The 14,259-nt window shown below is 40.3% G+C and overlaps 1 protein-coding gene across 6 annotated transcripts in view; it reads left to right on the plus strand.

Annotated features, from left to right (window-relative positions):
- Positions 1 to 14,259, plus strand: part of bnc2 (basonuclin 2) — a 221,872-nt gene that overhangs the window by 161,469 nt on the left and 46,144 nt on the right. For 4 of the 6 annotated variants that reach the window (XM_054778865.1, XM_054778863.1, XM_054778864.1 and 1 more), the window contains 2 exons: positions 5,822 to 5,924; positions 10,433 to 10,668. In XM_054778865.1, the coding sequence (XP_054634840.1) occupies positions 5,822 to 5,924; positions 10,433 to 10,668 (339 nt within the window). Of the gene's footprint in view, positions 1 to 1,522; positions 1,664 to 5,821; positions 5,925 to 10,432; positions 10,669 to 14,259 lie in introns of all 6 variants that reach the window. The other 2 variants (XM_054778868.1, XM_054778866.1) reach the window with 1 other exon arrangement.

Here is a 14,259-nt window from a genome sequence, read left to right on the forward strand (position 1 = left end):
AACAGGATGCTATTACTCAAAGATCACCATTGCTTGTGTGCTTTCATTGTGTTTGCTGACGTCTATAATATCCTGCCCGGGCTCGGTTTGCATGTGTCGCCGTTGGTTCTCGGCCCAGGGAGCCTGTTTACAGTGCGATCGTGAGCCAAGAGTCCAGCCTGGAACCATCTTGTCCTAATGCGCCGCTATCCTACGGCGCTTCCACCCATCTCGTCACGGTGAGTCCAATGAAGGCAGTCGCCGGTCGTAAGTGTTTACAAGTGGGCCGGGACAGTGAGGCTGCTGGCCAAGCAAAACAGCCATGAAACATCCAGCCTCCAGCTAAACACAAGCCCACAATGAGACACACACTTGAGTCAGATAAGGGCCTGAGAATGATGCGTACTGAGTCAAGTTGTTGGCCCAAACGGGTAATAGGCAGCTGCGTGACGGCTGACTGAGCCCAGGACCCAACTACTTACAGTGCAGACGAACATTTCCGCCAGTCTTTCCACTGAAACGAATCACATAAAATGGCAAGGGACAACAACTATGCCTGCTGACGGTATCCATAACCACAATCAATATACAGCAACATGTTTAGCTCCACCCGACACCGGCAAGACGTACTGTACTGCACTACTGCAACTGGTAAAACGACAGAAAACAAACTCATACAGTATGGGTCGGATACTTTGGGATCTCTTACAATAGAAACCCAGTACAATCGACACCAAACCAAAATGATCAAACGAGAGGGTGCTGACAGTTATCAGTATTCTTTCCTAGAAAATGACGAAAAACGAATCAACCCAAAGTACCTCAAACAAAGAGTGTCCTGTGGCACAGGTCCAATACAAAGAAACAGTATGGGTCCGTTATTTTGGGATATGTCACATTGGAAACGCCAAAAAATGTGCACCAAACCAATCAGTACTACAGCAAACTGTACCCCAATACTGACAAGTACAGGACAGTATGGGTCAGCTATTTTGGGATACCCTACAATGAAAACGCAAAAAAGTTAACCCACTGACAATACGGCAAAAAAGGTGCTGGCTGGCTATTTGAGGACACTTTGCAAATGAAAGGCCTAATAAAAAGAATAATAATAAAAGATTTCTGAAAAGTGTATGAACTGGATCTCTTACAGTGGAATTGCTTAAAAATGCCAACAGAACCCACCCCATGCGACTGGTACCCAAACCTAAAGGTCAGATATTTCTGGATCCCTGACAAAATTGTTTACCCAACTGAACTGAACAGACTACAGCAAACAAACAGGTGCTGAGAACTCGTACGATAAGGGTGGGGTATTTCTAGATTTTGTGGGGGTTTTTTTAAACGAAGGAAACTCAACCAAACCCATACTATTGTTACTTGCACCCTGAAGAAAGAGTCCTGAAAGCTCCAAAAATCCTGTCCTGTCGGTCTCCCCATTGCAAGCCAGAGAGGAAACCCTAGCGAGACGCTAACACGGTGACTAACGCTGCGTTTCTGGCCTGGCCTCAGATAACACAACCTCCCCTCCTTCTTCTCCCAGCCTGCTGTGACAAATATGTGCGAGAGGGAGTGGTGGGATGCGGGCCCGGTGCTCGTCCCTGAACCCAAGCCGGGCCGGGTTTAGAAGGCGAGCCAAGCGCAGAGCAGACCCATGCGGTCGCACAGAGACTCATCGGAAAGCGTGAGGAGCTGTGTTTACTCTTTTGTCTCTCTTGTTTCGTCTGTTAAAGCAAACACAGATGTTTCTGATGGCTGTGTTGGATACGTGCACGCTCGCTTCCTCATTAAAAAACTTGTAATCAATTTGTGTTCTTTCTTTACTTGTGAAGCCTTTAACATCTCTTCCTGGCTCACAGTGGAAGGATGCAGGAATAAATGTCGAAAACAAGAGCACACCCTTTTTCTCCCCCTCTTGCCTTATTCTGTCTGCCCTTAGTGCCTCTTGCGGCTTTAATGCTCCTTAATGCTGCAGTCTGCTTAATGGCCTAGATATGAGAGGTGCTGCTTGCTCGGCGTAATAAGTCCGTGATTAGAGGGGCGCCTTGTCACAGCAGCAGCCCCGCAGATAGTGCCACGCTCTAATTGCCGTATTAGACGCCCCTTAACTATCTTGTCAGCTGTCAACACGCCCGCTCGTAAACAGCGAAGGTGCGCTTGATATTTCCATTTGTTTGTACGCTCCTGCTACTGCTGCTGCTGTTAGGTCCCGCCGCACATGCAGCTAATTAGCAAGAGGCATCAATCTGCTAGCAGCATTAAGCAGAGTGCACACTTTTTGGGGGGACTGCACTATAAGACGTTATTGCAGTGATGTCTTAAGTTGATTTACTATTAAAGTTTTTCCACTGAACTGAAAGTATTAAGTATATCTTGGCAACTTCAGAACTCAAGAACAGATGCAAACTGTAAGGCATCCTGAGGCAGCTAGCAAACCAGTTGAGTCCTCGCGAAAATGGCATTCATGACATACGGCAACGCAATCTGGAATAGCTAGTGAAGTTTATACATAATCTTGCAAGATCAATCCCCGCCCAAATAGGCAGGGCTTTAAGGTTTGTCTACTGAACTCTTGGAAAGAACTACCTTGAGAAACCAGCACGGAATGCGCGCAATTAAGACCTCAAACTTCAATGCAACCTAGTTCACTCCGGTCCTTACGAAATGAATTTACAACAAAGTGGACAGAACCAATAATTATTTACTGAATTTAAAGCTTGGAGAATCTTGCAAGATCAATGGCAGGGTTTCTGACAAAAAAGATTCTTGGCAAATTCAGATTGCAACGATTTTTGAGGAGCAGAACAGCCGTTTAAATCCATTAAAAAGCTAGCAATCATAACGGTATAAAACAATCTACCATAGCCAGAAAAATATACACAGAATCTTGCAAGACCAATGGCAAGGCTAATGTTTTTTTTCCACTACATGGATAGAAGCGTCTGCTAAATTGACAATTGTGCATCTCATTTCTCTAAGATCGTGTCCTGCGAGCACTCTCAACATGTCAAACTCACTTCCAAACATCGAGTACGGAGTAATCCTACCTGGAAGCTTGGTCAAATAATCTGCTGTCTGACTGCGTGTCAACACTGGGGCCACACGGTTGGAAGTCGTGTAATTTCGTGTTTAATCTGGGATTAGCCGCTGTTCACTTTGACACCTTCCCTCCAGTAATCTGGTTTACCACCTGATGGCAGGAGGTGGATTTCATGGTGCTTTAGTAGATTATGACTGAGCCACATTTTTATTGCAAACAGAATAATCCATGTTATTTAAGCATGGCGTAAAGCAAACGGCCAAACAGTGGTGTGAAGAATTACACGTGTGTGATTTAAAGGTCGATCCTCGTCTATCTGTGATCGCTCATTGACCGTTTCAGACATTGTGAAATCCAGATTGTGCAGACATGGACTCTGACCAGCCACCCTTCAAGTCACAGGATTGTCACACCACTGAGACGAGACTGTAAACTCATAAAGCTTCTGATAACATTGGTTGAGATGTCGCACATCTGCGAAATTATTCATACTCTACTCGTATTTGGAGTAACAAGAATGAGGAAAAAGGAAAGTTGTGTGAACAGATAACTGAATAATGTCTCGTGTTGTTTTTTTAATTACATTTTCCTGGTGATTTCTAGCATTTCCAGGTAACTTCTAACATAATCTACGTAGGGGTGGACATCCTGCGGAACTTTCATCTTGAAATAACATAAGAACATAGCAAAAAACACTATAGACATGTATTAACAGGTGACTCAATGGTTTTATATTTATTTTTTTACATTTTCTTGGTAACATGTAGCATTTCCTGGTAAATTCTAGCATAATCTACATAGGGGTGGGCATTTTGAGTCTGCCCAACATGTAGTTCTACAAAGAAATAAAACCTCAAATGAACCGTTATTAAAAGACCAAAAAACATTGAACCCACAAACATTGAAAATACACTAGGTCCCCAACTTACGAACACAATTGGTTCCAGACGACCGTTCGCAAGTCGATTTGTTCTTAAGTCTGAGAAAAGGTAATATTACCAATGATGAAGGTACTACATGTACGTGTATACATACACAGTATATGTGTGTGTATGTAAATATGAGTTTGGATGCATAGTAATATTAAACGAGGATAATTAATGAAAAAAACAATAATAAAAATGATATAATAATAAGTAATGATAAATGTTATTTACCTTTGAAGAGGAGTGGTCGAGCATACATCGTTGTGGTGGAGGAGGAGGAGGAGTTATTGAAAAAAAGGACAAATGGTCGTTGTGGTTAGACTCTTCTAAAAGAGGTAGTGTTCTGTGGGTGGTGTAGAATTAAGCAGGCCTATTAACTCTTCATAAACTTTAATCACAAGCTCTGTCAGGGTTGTATCATACAACTACAACTTAGCCTTCCTCTCTCCTCTTCCTCGTCTTCCTCTCCTGTTGGTCCCATTAGCAGTGTCACAGTGCCCTCTACTGGTCAAGCATGTACAGTAGCAGTATAAATACTGATTGAGCGACTACACTGCAAAATAAAATAAAATATAGACCAGTCGGCTTGTGTTCGTATCCACAAATGTTCGCAAGTCGGATGTTCGTAAGTTGGGGATCTAGTGTATAATAATAATAATAATAAACATCGCAAAAAATTTAAAAAATCTAGTAAGGCCCTTGGAGTCCCTTTTGAAAAAATAATTTTATTGAATAATACAAACAGTACTAATAATAATATTTTGTCAAAATTTTAAAAATGAATAAAAATAGCTAATATATTTTGAAAAGTATCATAATAATAATAATAGTAATAATACACTGTTCTTTCAATACATTTAATAATGACTTTTACATTATTCTCAGTATCTGACTTGTCTTTCTGATTCAGTGGCAAAAATCCCATGGTTCTCCTGCCTTATAGTGATGCATGGGGTTGAAGTGAAGTGGTTACAAACATGGTTCCTTGACCGATACAGGGCTACAATGCTAATGGTTCATTTGTTTAGGACATGCTTAACAAGGTACATTAAGGAACATGTTTACACTTCATCATGTCCGAAAAGGAGTCGGAAGAAGCAGAGTTTATTTAAGCCGAAGGATGAAGGTTTGTTGTCTTGAAAATCCAAATGTGTGTCAAAATATTTAAAAAGGACAATATATATATATTAGAATAACAAAAAATTCCAGTGTGCAGTTGCACATTGTGTGTACTCTACGGTACACACGCAAATACATATCAACAAAAGGGCGGTCGTGGCTTATTAAGACAAATGTTTGTCATTTGTCATCCCTCGCTTTACTCCTCGTTTCACTCCGCCGTCCTGTTGGGAGGCAAATTTACAGCCTGCAGCTGCTTGTAATGATACAGATGTTTTCATCTGTGTGTATATCATCAAACGATTGCTCCGCTTTGTACACTCACTTTTGTTTGTTTTTCGCCACTCCACAACTCGTAGCATGACCTTGACTAGCTGTTAGAGCACCAACAGGGGCGAGTGCTAGGCTTTGTGCTGCACACCTAACCCCTCATGGCTGAGAGCTTTCAGCACAAGTGCGCCTCCGTCAAAACATTTCGATGTTTTTGCTCCCAGTCACTTCACACGAGCTTTGAGACATTTACTGCGCAGAGAGGTACAACTGGAAGGCTGCACGTAGGAGAGCGATGTTTGCTCACATGATTTGTAATAGACATTTGTTTCAATTTGACAGCTATATTCGGGACATGAACCTCTAATTGGAGGATTTGCTGCTTTGCAAGACTTTGACTTGGATGCACGGCCAGATTTTCTCTTTGTAAATCTCTGAATAAAGTGCATTGCTAACAAAAAAACATGTTTTTTTTGTGTTCCCGCAGGCCATTCGCTGCACACTGGTCAACTGCACATGTGAGTGCTTCCAGCCGGGCAAGATTCACTTGCGTACATGCGACCACTGCAAACACGGCTGGGTAGCTCACGGTAAGGAACTTTTTTTATTGTGAAAATCTCAAATTCCATTGTAGAAATGCTGTTTTTGATGTACGTTTGTTATTATGTGTTTGGTCTCATCATGTGGTAATTTAAGGTCTATTTTTTTGTTGCGTTTTTCATTATCTTGCAAAAATGACCAACATCTGTCTGATTTGTCCTGATTTTTTAATAACTGTGACCACAGGAAATAATGGAAATATACATAATCTGTTCCAGGGTCAAACTGTTACCGTCGGACAAAAAAATTACATAGTTTTTCCTCAGCAAATAATGTACATTTTGCTATCATAAACTTGTATTATCTGTACAGGCGTGTTTAACATTTTTACATTGTTAACTGTCATAAAAGTGTAAAAAGAAGTTAAACACTGCATATAATTACAGATGTCCGATAATATCGGCCCACCAATATTATTGGCTCGATATTGGCATAAAAATGTGATATCGGTACATATCGGTATCGGGTTTTTTCTCCATAATGAAAACCGATTTGAAAAAATACTGTATGGATGGACATTTTCATGTTCACATGGCCAGGATGACACATACAGTTTGCTCACATACAGTGCAAGCCCACCTCATTTGCTCTTTCCACAGGCTCTCGTGTCCCTGTCCGCTCTGACTGTGCTAAAGTCTGATAGCTCCCCATGTTAGCATCTGGGATGCTAGCTGTTAGTCATGTTTCAGTGAAGACAATAAGCTGCAGGGTCTGAAGGTCTTGACGTTCTTTGTCAGCTCGTCAATCTTGTTCAGTGGTGAATTCACGTTACCCATGGTGATAGAAGGTACCGAGGGCTTGAATCTCCACTTCCTTGCTAGCAGCTCAGCTTTCATCTTAGCCGGCTCTGCTGCCTACCGCCGTGGGACCTCGCTCTCATGGTACGTAAAAATGTGCTTGAATAAACAAGTCTCGACGTGTCCATAACCATAGGATAGAATATTTTACTTAAAAGTTGATAATAGGAGGAGAACAAACAGAGCTGCTTGAATGATAGATACTTCATTTGTCTCCAAGAGAAATTCACGTTTCCAGCAGCTCTACAAAAATGTCCTAATACAATGGGAGAGTTAAGAAAAATAATAAAACAGAATAAGAATTAATAAAGAAATACTAACAGATCACTTCAATTTCAATAATACATAATAAAAAGAAAAAAAAAAAGAAGAAGAAGTATCTATCTATGTTACACATATCGGTATCGTTTGATATTGAAATCGGAAATTGCGAGTCGGACAGTATCGGCATATGGGATATCGGCAAAAAAGCCAATATCGGACATCCCTACATATAATACAATACTATGGTGGCATCACAAAAAAAGCCTAAGAAAAAAACAAAGTAGCTTCCTTTAGCTTTTACTGAGCTTAATTATGATGGTCTGATGTTTGGTTTTGTTTGACTTTAGAGATATAGTTTTTTCCATTTGTACTGCTCACAAAAGCATAAGATACATTTCTCCTCTCGCAACATCTCGCAACATCTCTCGTGTCACAAAAAAGCCAAATATAAGCAAACCACACTTGTGACGTTAATGCCGTAGTTGGTCACAACTTTTAGAGAGTCACTGACATCACCCATGATGATTGGTTGTGTCCAAGTTTTGTGTGACTTTTAAAGCACATTTTTATATTTGGTACTGTCATAAAAGTTTAAAAATAAGTTAGTCGCTGTCACATGTGATGCAAATATGCAGTCTTCCCTTTAATGACAAAGTGTAATAAAGTTGATTTGTACATCCAATTAACCACTATTGTAATAATAAAAAAACAACGTACAAACAACAAAAAAACTGCCAGGCAAATTATTTTTCATGTTTCTCTTCCCTTGACACCTTGTGTGTTGTACAAAAACCCACTTGTGGAGTTCATGTTGTAGATGTTCACAAGTCGCTGATGTCTCCTGTTAATGTTCTTTAATGACAAATGTTGATTTGTGTCGCCGATGCGCACACGTTTTCACTTTTTAACACTTTTTTAACACTGTTACACAAGTGTGAAAAGAAGTTAACCATTCATGTAAAAGCAACACTTTGACATGGTGACACTGCAGTCTTTACTATTTTTAATTTAAGTTGTATATTTCTCTTCACTTCTCAGGGCATTCAATCGATCCCAACTGGACTGTTCAGGTTGAAGACTTCGCCTCTCTTCCGAGCAGGGTTCATCAGTTCATGCTCAAAGACTGGGTGTTCTGCACTAGGCGTGTCAGACAGTCGGACTATCTAGCCTAGTTCCACCTAGTCACCTAGCATGAACTGATGAGGCCTGCTCGGATGAGAGGCAAAACGTCTCCTAAGACAACCTGAACAGTCCAGTTGCGATCGATTGAATGCCCTGAGAATACAATGACCAGGATGAATGAGAATATTCACAGGCATTTCTCTTCACTGTTCTATTATCTTGTGTGTCTGCAAAAAAGCCAAAGATAAAGCAAAGCACACACACGCTTCGTTAATCCTTTGGTGCCTGCTGAACTGACCTCTTGGGTAAAGTTATGTGCGGTATGACGACAATTTGTGACTTTAGAGGCGTAATTTTACCCACAATTTTGAATTGTACGGCTTGAGGGGTGTTGGGCATTATAGAGTCCTTGATAGCACTAAATCCAGCAAGGATGACTGCAGGACACAGCGGGAACCAAGAGACCACACCTTAGGAGTTCTTCAAACAGGTGTAATAAAAATACAAGTCCAGAAAGTACAAAGAGAATAAGGAGGGGTGGAAAAAAAGGAAGGATAAAAGAAAACACCTGTTTGGCTCAGCAGAGCGTACCCTGGGCCCTTGGGTGAATCAACACGGGACTCTGGTGAATATTTCTCCCTGTGAAGTGTCAGACGTCCATCTCCTGACTTTTCATTTCATGTCAGCATTGGCAGCCACTCTGACAAGCACTTCTTCATTTTTTTATTGCCTTCGTGTCTGCCTTGCCGACGCTGCGTTTGTCAGGCCAAAAGCCCGCGGGCAGCGGCAGGAAGGAAGGGGCCGTATAGCGGGATGAGAGACATACCCGACCAGGTGTCACCCAGACGGGCATGGGACAGGGGAGAGAGGGTGATGGCAGAGCGGCGAGAGACAGGAGAGAGAGGAGGAGAGGAGAGTGGACCAGGTGTTCCATGGACAGACAAGAAAGAGGGAGAGTGCACTGGGTTTGTGTTGTCTGCCCTAATGCAAACAAACACTAAGAGACATTTTAACACATCATATAAGTATTAAAATAAGTTAACCACTTGCCAGGAATAAGGCAGACAGCTGAATTTGTTTTCTCATTTCAAGTGCAAATGCAAACTGTAAAATGTAAAAAAAAATCCAACAAAAAAGTCCAATTTAAACTTGACTAATAAGCAACAATGCAAATGGCCTATTTCAGGGGTGTGCAAAGTGGCCCGGGGGCCATTTGCAGCCTGCAGCTGCTTTATTATTGGCCTGCGGCACAAAGATTATAAAAAAAAAAACTGAAAGAATGGAGACCGAAGACCGAAATTCATACTAACAATACGCTTTGTCACCTATATAGATTCAAGAGAGTTTTATTTATATACCACCTATATGTCGCAAAGCTGAGATGCATTTTTTTCTTGAAAAAAAAAATATACATACATATATATGTATATATATATATATATATATATATATATATATATATATATATATATATATATATATATATATATATATATATATATATATATATATATATATATATATACTGTAACTTCTTTGAATATCTACATGGGTTGGTATGCAGAATATCAAAGTGGCCCTTACATTCTTAAATTTTTCAGTATGTGGCCCTCGGTGGAAAAAGTTTGGACACCCCTGGCCTATTTCATGTAAATTCCTAAAAGTCTGGACTTCCCAGTCAGTCTGGAACGCACCATTACTGCTTTGATGTGAACTGAACTGAGATCTTGCGCAATGTGCTAATGGATGGTTCCAATGCCGAAGTTTTGAGCGCATTTTTCACCTAAAATTGTGACGATATCCAAGAAGCGTTCGATTTTCCAGTATCAGGTTGCTGATAAATAAGACAAAGGGAACGATAACTACATTAGATAAAAGTAGGGTTCCCCAAATGTTTGTTTTATAGTCTTCACAAGGCCAGAGAAAACGTGTAACACACACACACACAGAAGGTAATCCTTTTATGCTTGATGAATTGAGTAGTATGTTCTTTTTCCTAGTTGGTTGAAAGGTTCCACTTTGCTAGTTTGTCTTAAATGCATCATTAATCCTTTTATTATGCCAACTGAACTGAGATCTTGAGCAATGTGCTAACATACAATTTCAACGTTTTCAGTGCATTTTTCACCCCTCATTTCAAGTCTTATATACAATGTGATGATATGGAAATACAGCAAAGGTAAAAAGTAGTGAAAAACATGTGGATTGGGACCCAAAAATGTGTTGTGGGTCAATTTTTAACGGGTCATATCCCAGTTATATACCATATGTGTGATTGTGGTATCATTCAATGGAATGTATTTGTTTGTGTGCAGCTCTGGACAAGCTCAGCACCCAGCACCTGTACCACCCGACCCAGGTGGAGATCGTGCAGTCCAACGTGGTGTTCGATATCAGCAGCCTGATGCTGTACGGCACCCAGGCGGTGCCGGTGCGGCTCAAGATCCTGCTGGACCGCCTCTTCTCGGTGCTCAAGCAGGAGGAGGTGCTGCACATCCTGCACGGCCTCGGCTGGACCCTGCGAGACTACGTCAGGGGCTACATACTGCAGGTCAGTGGATAGTGAAAGCAATTTTCCAACATTTGGGAAAGTGGTTGCTTTCGCATCGAAACTGTGCATTGCCAGCCCTGTACTTATTTTAGGTGACAATCAGCAGCCACTTTGGTCCCATCACAGACAAAAACTCCTCCCCCCCTGTTTGATTAAGCATGAAAAAAGAAAGAAAAATAGAGGAAAAATGTCACGCCAGCAAACCTCTTTCTTCCTCTATAATTGCGCTGAAGGTTCTGGTGCTGAAACCCAAAGTGTTCCTGAATGAATTAGTGAGGAGAGAGTGAACATGTGGTTTCCTGGCTGTATGTGTGTGTTGTGTTCACATGTGCTTATCTGTATGCAAGTATGGCGCAGTATTCCAAGAGTATAAGTGGAACAGCATGGCCAGTTGGGCTTGAGGGGGGGGGTTATTTAGTGGCTGGGGGAGGGGGCTCGATGTGTGCACGGAAACGGCTTCTGTGAACAAAAACACTTGCAGCCCGCTTAAGAACACACACTTAAAAGAACACTGCACCAGCGAGCCACAACATTAGGTAAAGTGCACACAAAAGGTAACATTGCTTAAATTTAAGGGGTATTCATTTAAGATATATTAATTGTTTTGGCTGCTGTCACACTGAGAACTGTCTCTAATATTTTGACTCCTATTTACTGGAGCACAGTAGTACCCAATGAAGTGTAGTTAATGGATGTACAAAAAATATATACTTCGAAAATTGTGATATGCAGGCACGGACCAACAACTAACTACAATTGTGGTAATTGTGGTTTTGTTGACTAATTTAAATATCTTATGTGTCGTATAGGGGCAAAATACTTGAAAACATCAAATTATTTCAAGTCAATAACATGTTTTTGTATTATATCGAGTGTTTTTTTTAATTTTTGATCATTTTTTTAAATAAAAAACATTTCAAATGTATGTACATATTTTGACATATTTCATAAACATATGTTTGCATAAAATAAAAAACTAAACACGTTAAAATTTCTGTATTGTAATGGATCTAGTGTTTTATTAATAATTATTTTCCTCATTAATATCAATTATTTTTTTAATAGCAGACATAAATTGTCTTTTAAGAAAAGTAATAATTTAATTTACAGGTTGTATATACTGTTTTTTTTTTTTTTTTTTGCGTGAACCCCTCCCAAAAATAAGCTGTTTTAATTTTTGTATTGAACTGTGTAGTGTTTTTTCTGTTTTCCTGATTTCTACTGTATTTTTATCCAACAGATTTTTCTAAAACAATAAATACAGAATAAAATAAAATTAAACAATTACATCAAGCAAGCATACGTTGTCTTAAAAAAATTATAATATAATTTACATATTTCCCATTTCAAAATATTTTTGCATGAAATAAAAAACAAAATAAGCTCTTTTATTTTTTGTGCTGCAATGTATCTAGTAGGGGTGTCACAAGAGAGTTCACAAGACGAGACAATATTTTACTTTTCAGATAAGTACAATGAAAAAATATGAGAATATATTGCAGTATACTAATATAATTTCTACTACCTTACACTCTTCTGCACTCTGTGTGTATGCTATCGGCCCCGCCTTCACCCTAAGAGACAAAGACTCACTCCATTCATGCTGTTGTTCTATGGAACAAACACACCAATGTGCTGAAACCAATCCACAGAGTGAACCCTCGTCCTGCCTGTTTGGATGTGGGAGACAAGGAAAACACACACGCATGCACATGGCAATGTATTGAGGCCGGCAAAATTACCAACTTCATTTTCATTTATTGTGTGATTAATTAAGTAATACTGCGATTGCCTGGCGACAAGTCCAGGGTGTACCCCGCCTGTCGCTCGAAGTCAGCTGGGATAGGTTCCAGCATACCCCCGCGACCATAATGAGGAGAAGCGGTATAGAAAATGGATGGATGGGTGGATAATTAAGCAATGATCATCCCAGGCCTCGTGCCCACCAGACATTTTTTTCCCGAATGAAAAATCGTGTCACGTTTGCAAGATCTTGTGTCACCTAGTGTTTTTTCAAATTTAATATAACAATAAATAAGTAAATAATAATAATAATAAACATTTAAACAACAAATAAAATTGTATTAAAATTCCACATTTGTAAAACCAACAAATGTTAGTTCCATTTGTTAAAAAAAGTTGGTAAAATGAATGTTAGCGATGTTGTCATAGCGATGACCCCTGTTTCAGCTAGATCTTTTGGTTAGCTGACGAGAGTTGCCCCCCAGGCTATAGCTTGTACAAAGCTGCGATTACATTCTTATCATTTATAGTTTATTACAGCTTTATATAGTCGTACTAACCTATTTATTTGACTGTTATCGTAAAGTGGCACCCACACATAATGAACGAGTACACACACGAGGCAGGAGGTGTCACACTGACAACAAAACATAATGGTTATTACCACCAGCGCTGCAATGAACTCTTATTCTTTGCCGCTAACTAATAGTGCCAACGTGCCACGGAGGTCTTTTAGCTTCTAATTTAGTGAAGGAATAAAAAAAAAAAACAGCCCAGTGCGCCTCACTGCAGCATGACAAAAAAGTCAACAGAGTGTGACTAAATACGCGTACACTTTTGTAATAGGCTGCCTCAAAGTGGAGAAATTGATCAATATCATTAACGACTCGCCGGCTTATCAAGTTTGATTTGAGAAAGAGACGAATTACACTGGGCGTCAATAACCATTAAAATAAATGATTGGCTTTTGTGTCCCTGCTGCTTACAGTCACTCGCACACAGTCTCTGCATGGATATGTATGCACTTTAACTTTAGTCTTACACTCTTTTAGAGGACAGCAACTGATCATATGTTGTACTTTAGAAGTTATTACATGAACTTTGCCGTGGTTGTCATCACAATGTGGGCTGATGGGAAATGTCAGATACCTGCATCATATCTGGTTTGGATTTGTTTTTTTTTTGTTGACGCATATATGAACTTGGCTTATTTGCATGGTGCAAGTCATCATCAGTCTTCAGATTGGCCAAGTAGTGAACTACGTATATGTTACTACTAAAAACTACTAAAAAACACGTTTGTACTCATACCTTGAATGGGATGTTGGCATCCTTGTGGGAAGTGTGATCCTGGGGATAGTTGGAATAAGCATTCCACCAGGTGTTGCATGCAACATAGAGGATTATTTTGAAGTGTTCTGATTATTTCTATTCTGCAAGATGCACACAGTTTTTAACTAGATGCAATGGGAGCGATCGCATAAATGAAATGACATGTCTTTATTGCATACACAAATGCAGTTCTGTGGGTTTTGACTTTTGGAGCATTTTGAGTCTCTGTAGGGGAAGTGAGCCAAACGTGCAGTGCTAAAGTGGGTTCAGGCATGGTACAATCGGCCTAGTGTGAGTACGCCCTTAGACACCCTCGTGTGGAGGCACGCGGCAGTGAAACATATCCCGTGTTGGATGGCGTTCGGGGGTAGAGGAGAGTGATTCTGCGGAGAGTTTGAATAAGCATTCCTCCGGGTGTGTGTGCAATTAGGGTTAAGACTGTTTGTGTGTGTGCATGTGTGTGTGTGTGTGTGTGTGTGTGTGCGGTGCTGGGAGTTGTTAGCGGTTCCATCTGGG

Source organism: Dunckerocampus dactyliophorus, chromosome 6 (genome assembly GCF_027744805.1).
Source record: "Dunckerocampus dactyliophorus isolate RoL2022-P2 chromosome 6, RoL_Ddac_1.1, whole genome shotgun sequence".
Taxonomy (NCBI): domain Eukaryota; kingdom Metazoa; phylum Chordata; class Actinopteri; order Syngnathiformes; family Syngnathidae; genus Dunckerocampus; species Dunckerocampus dactyliophorus.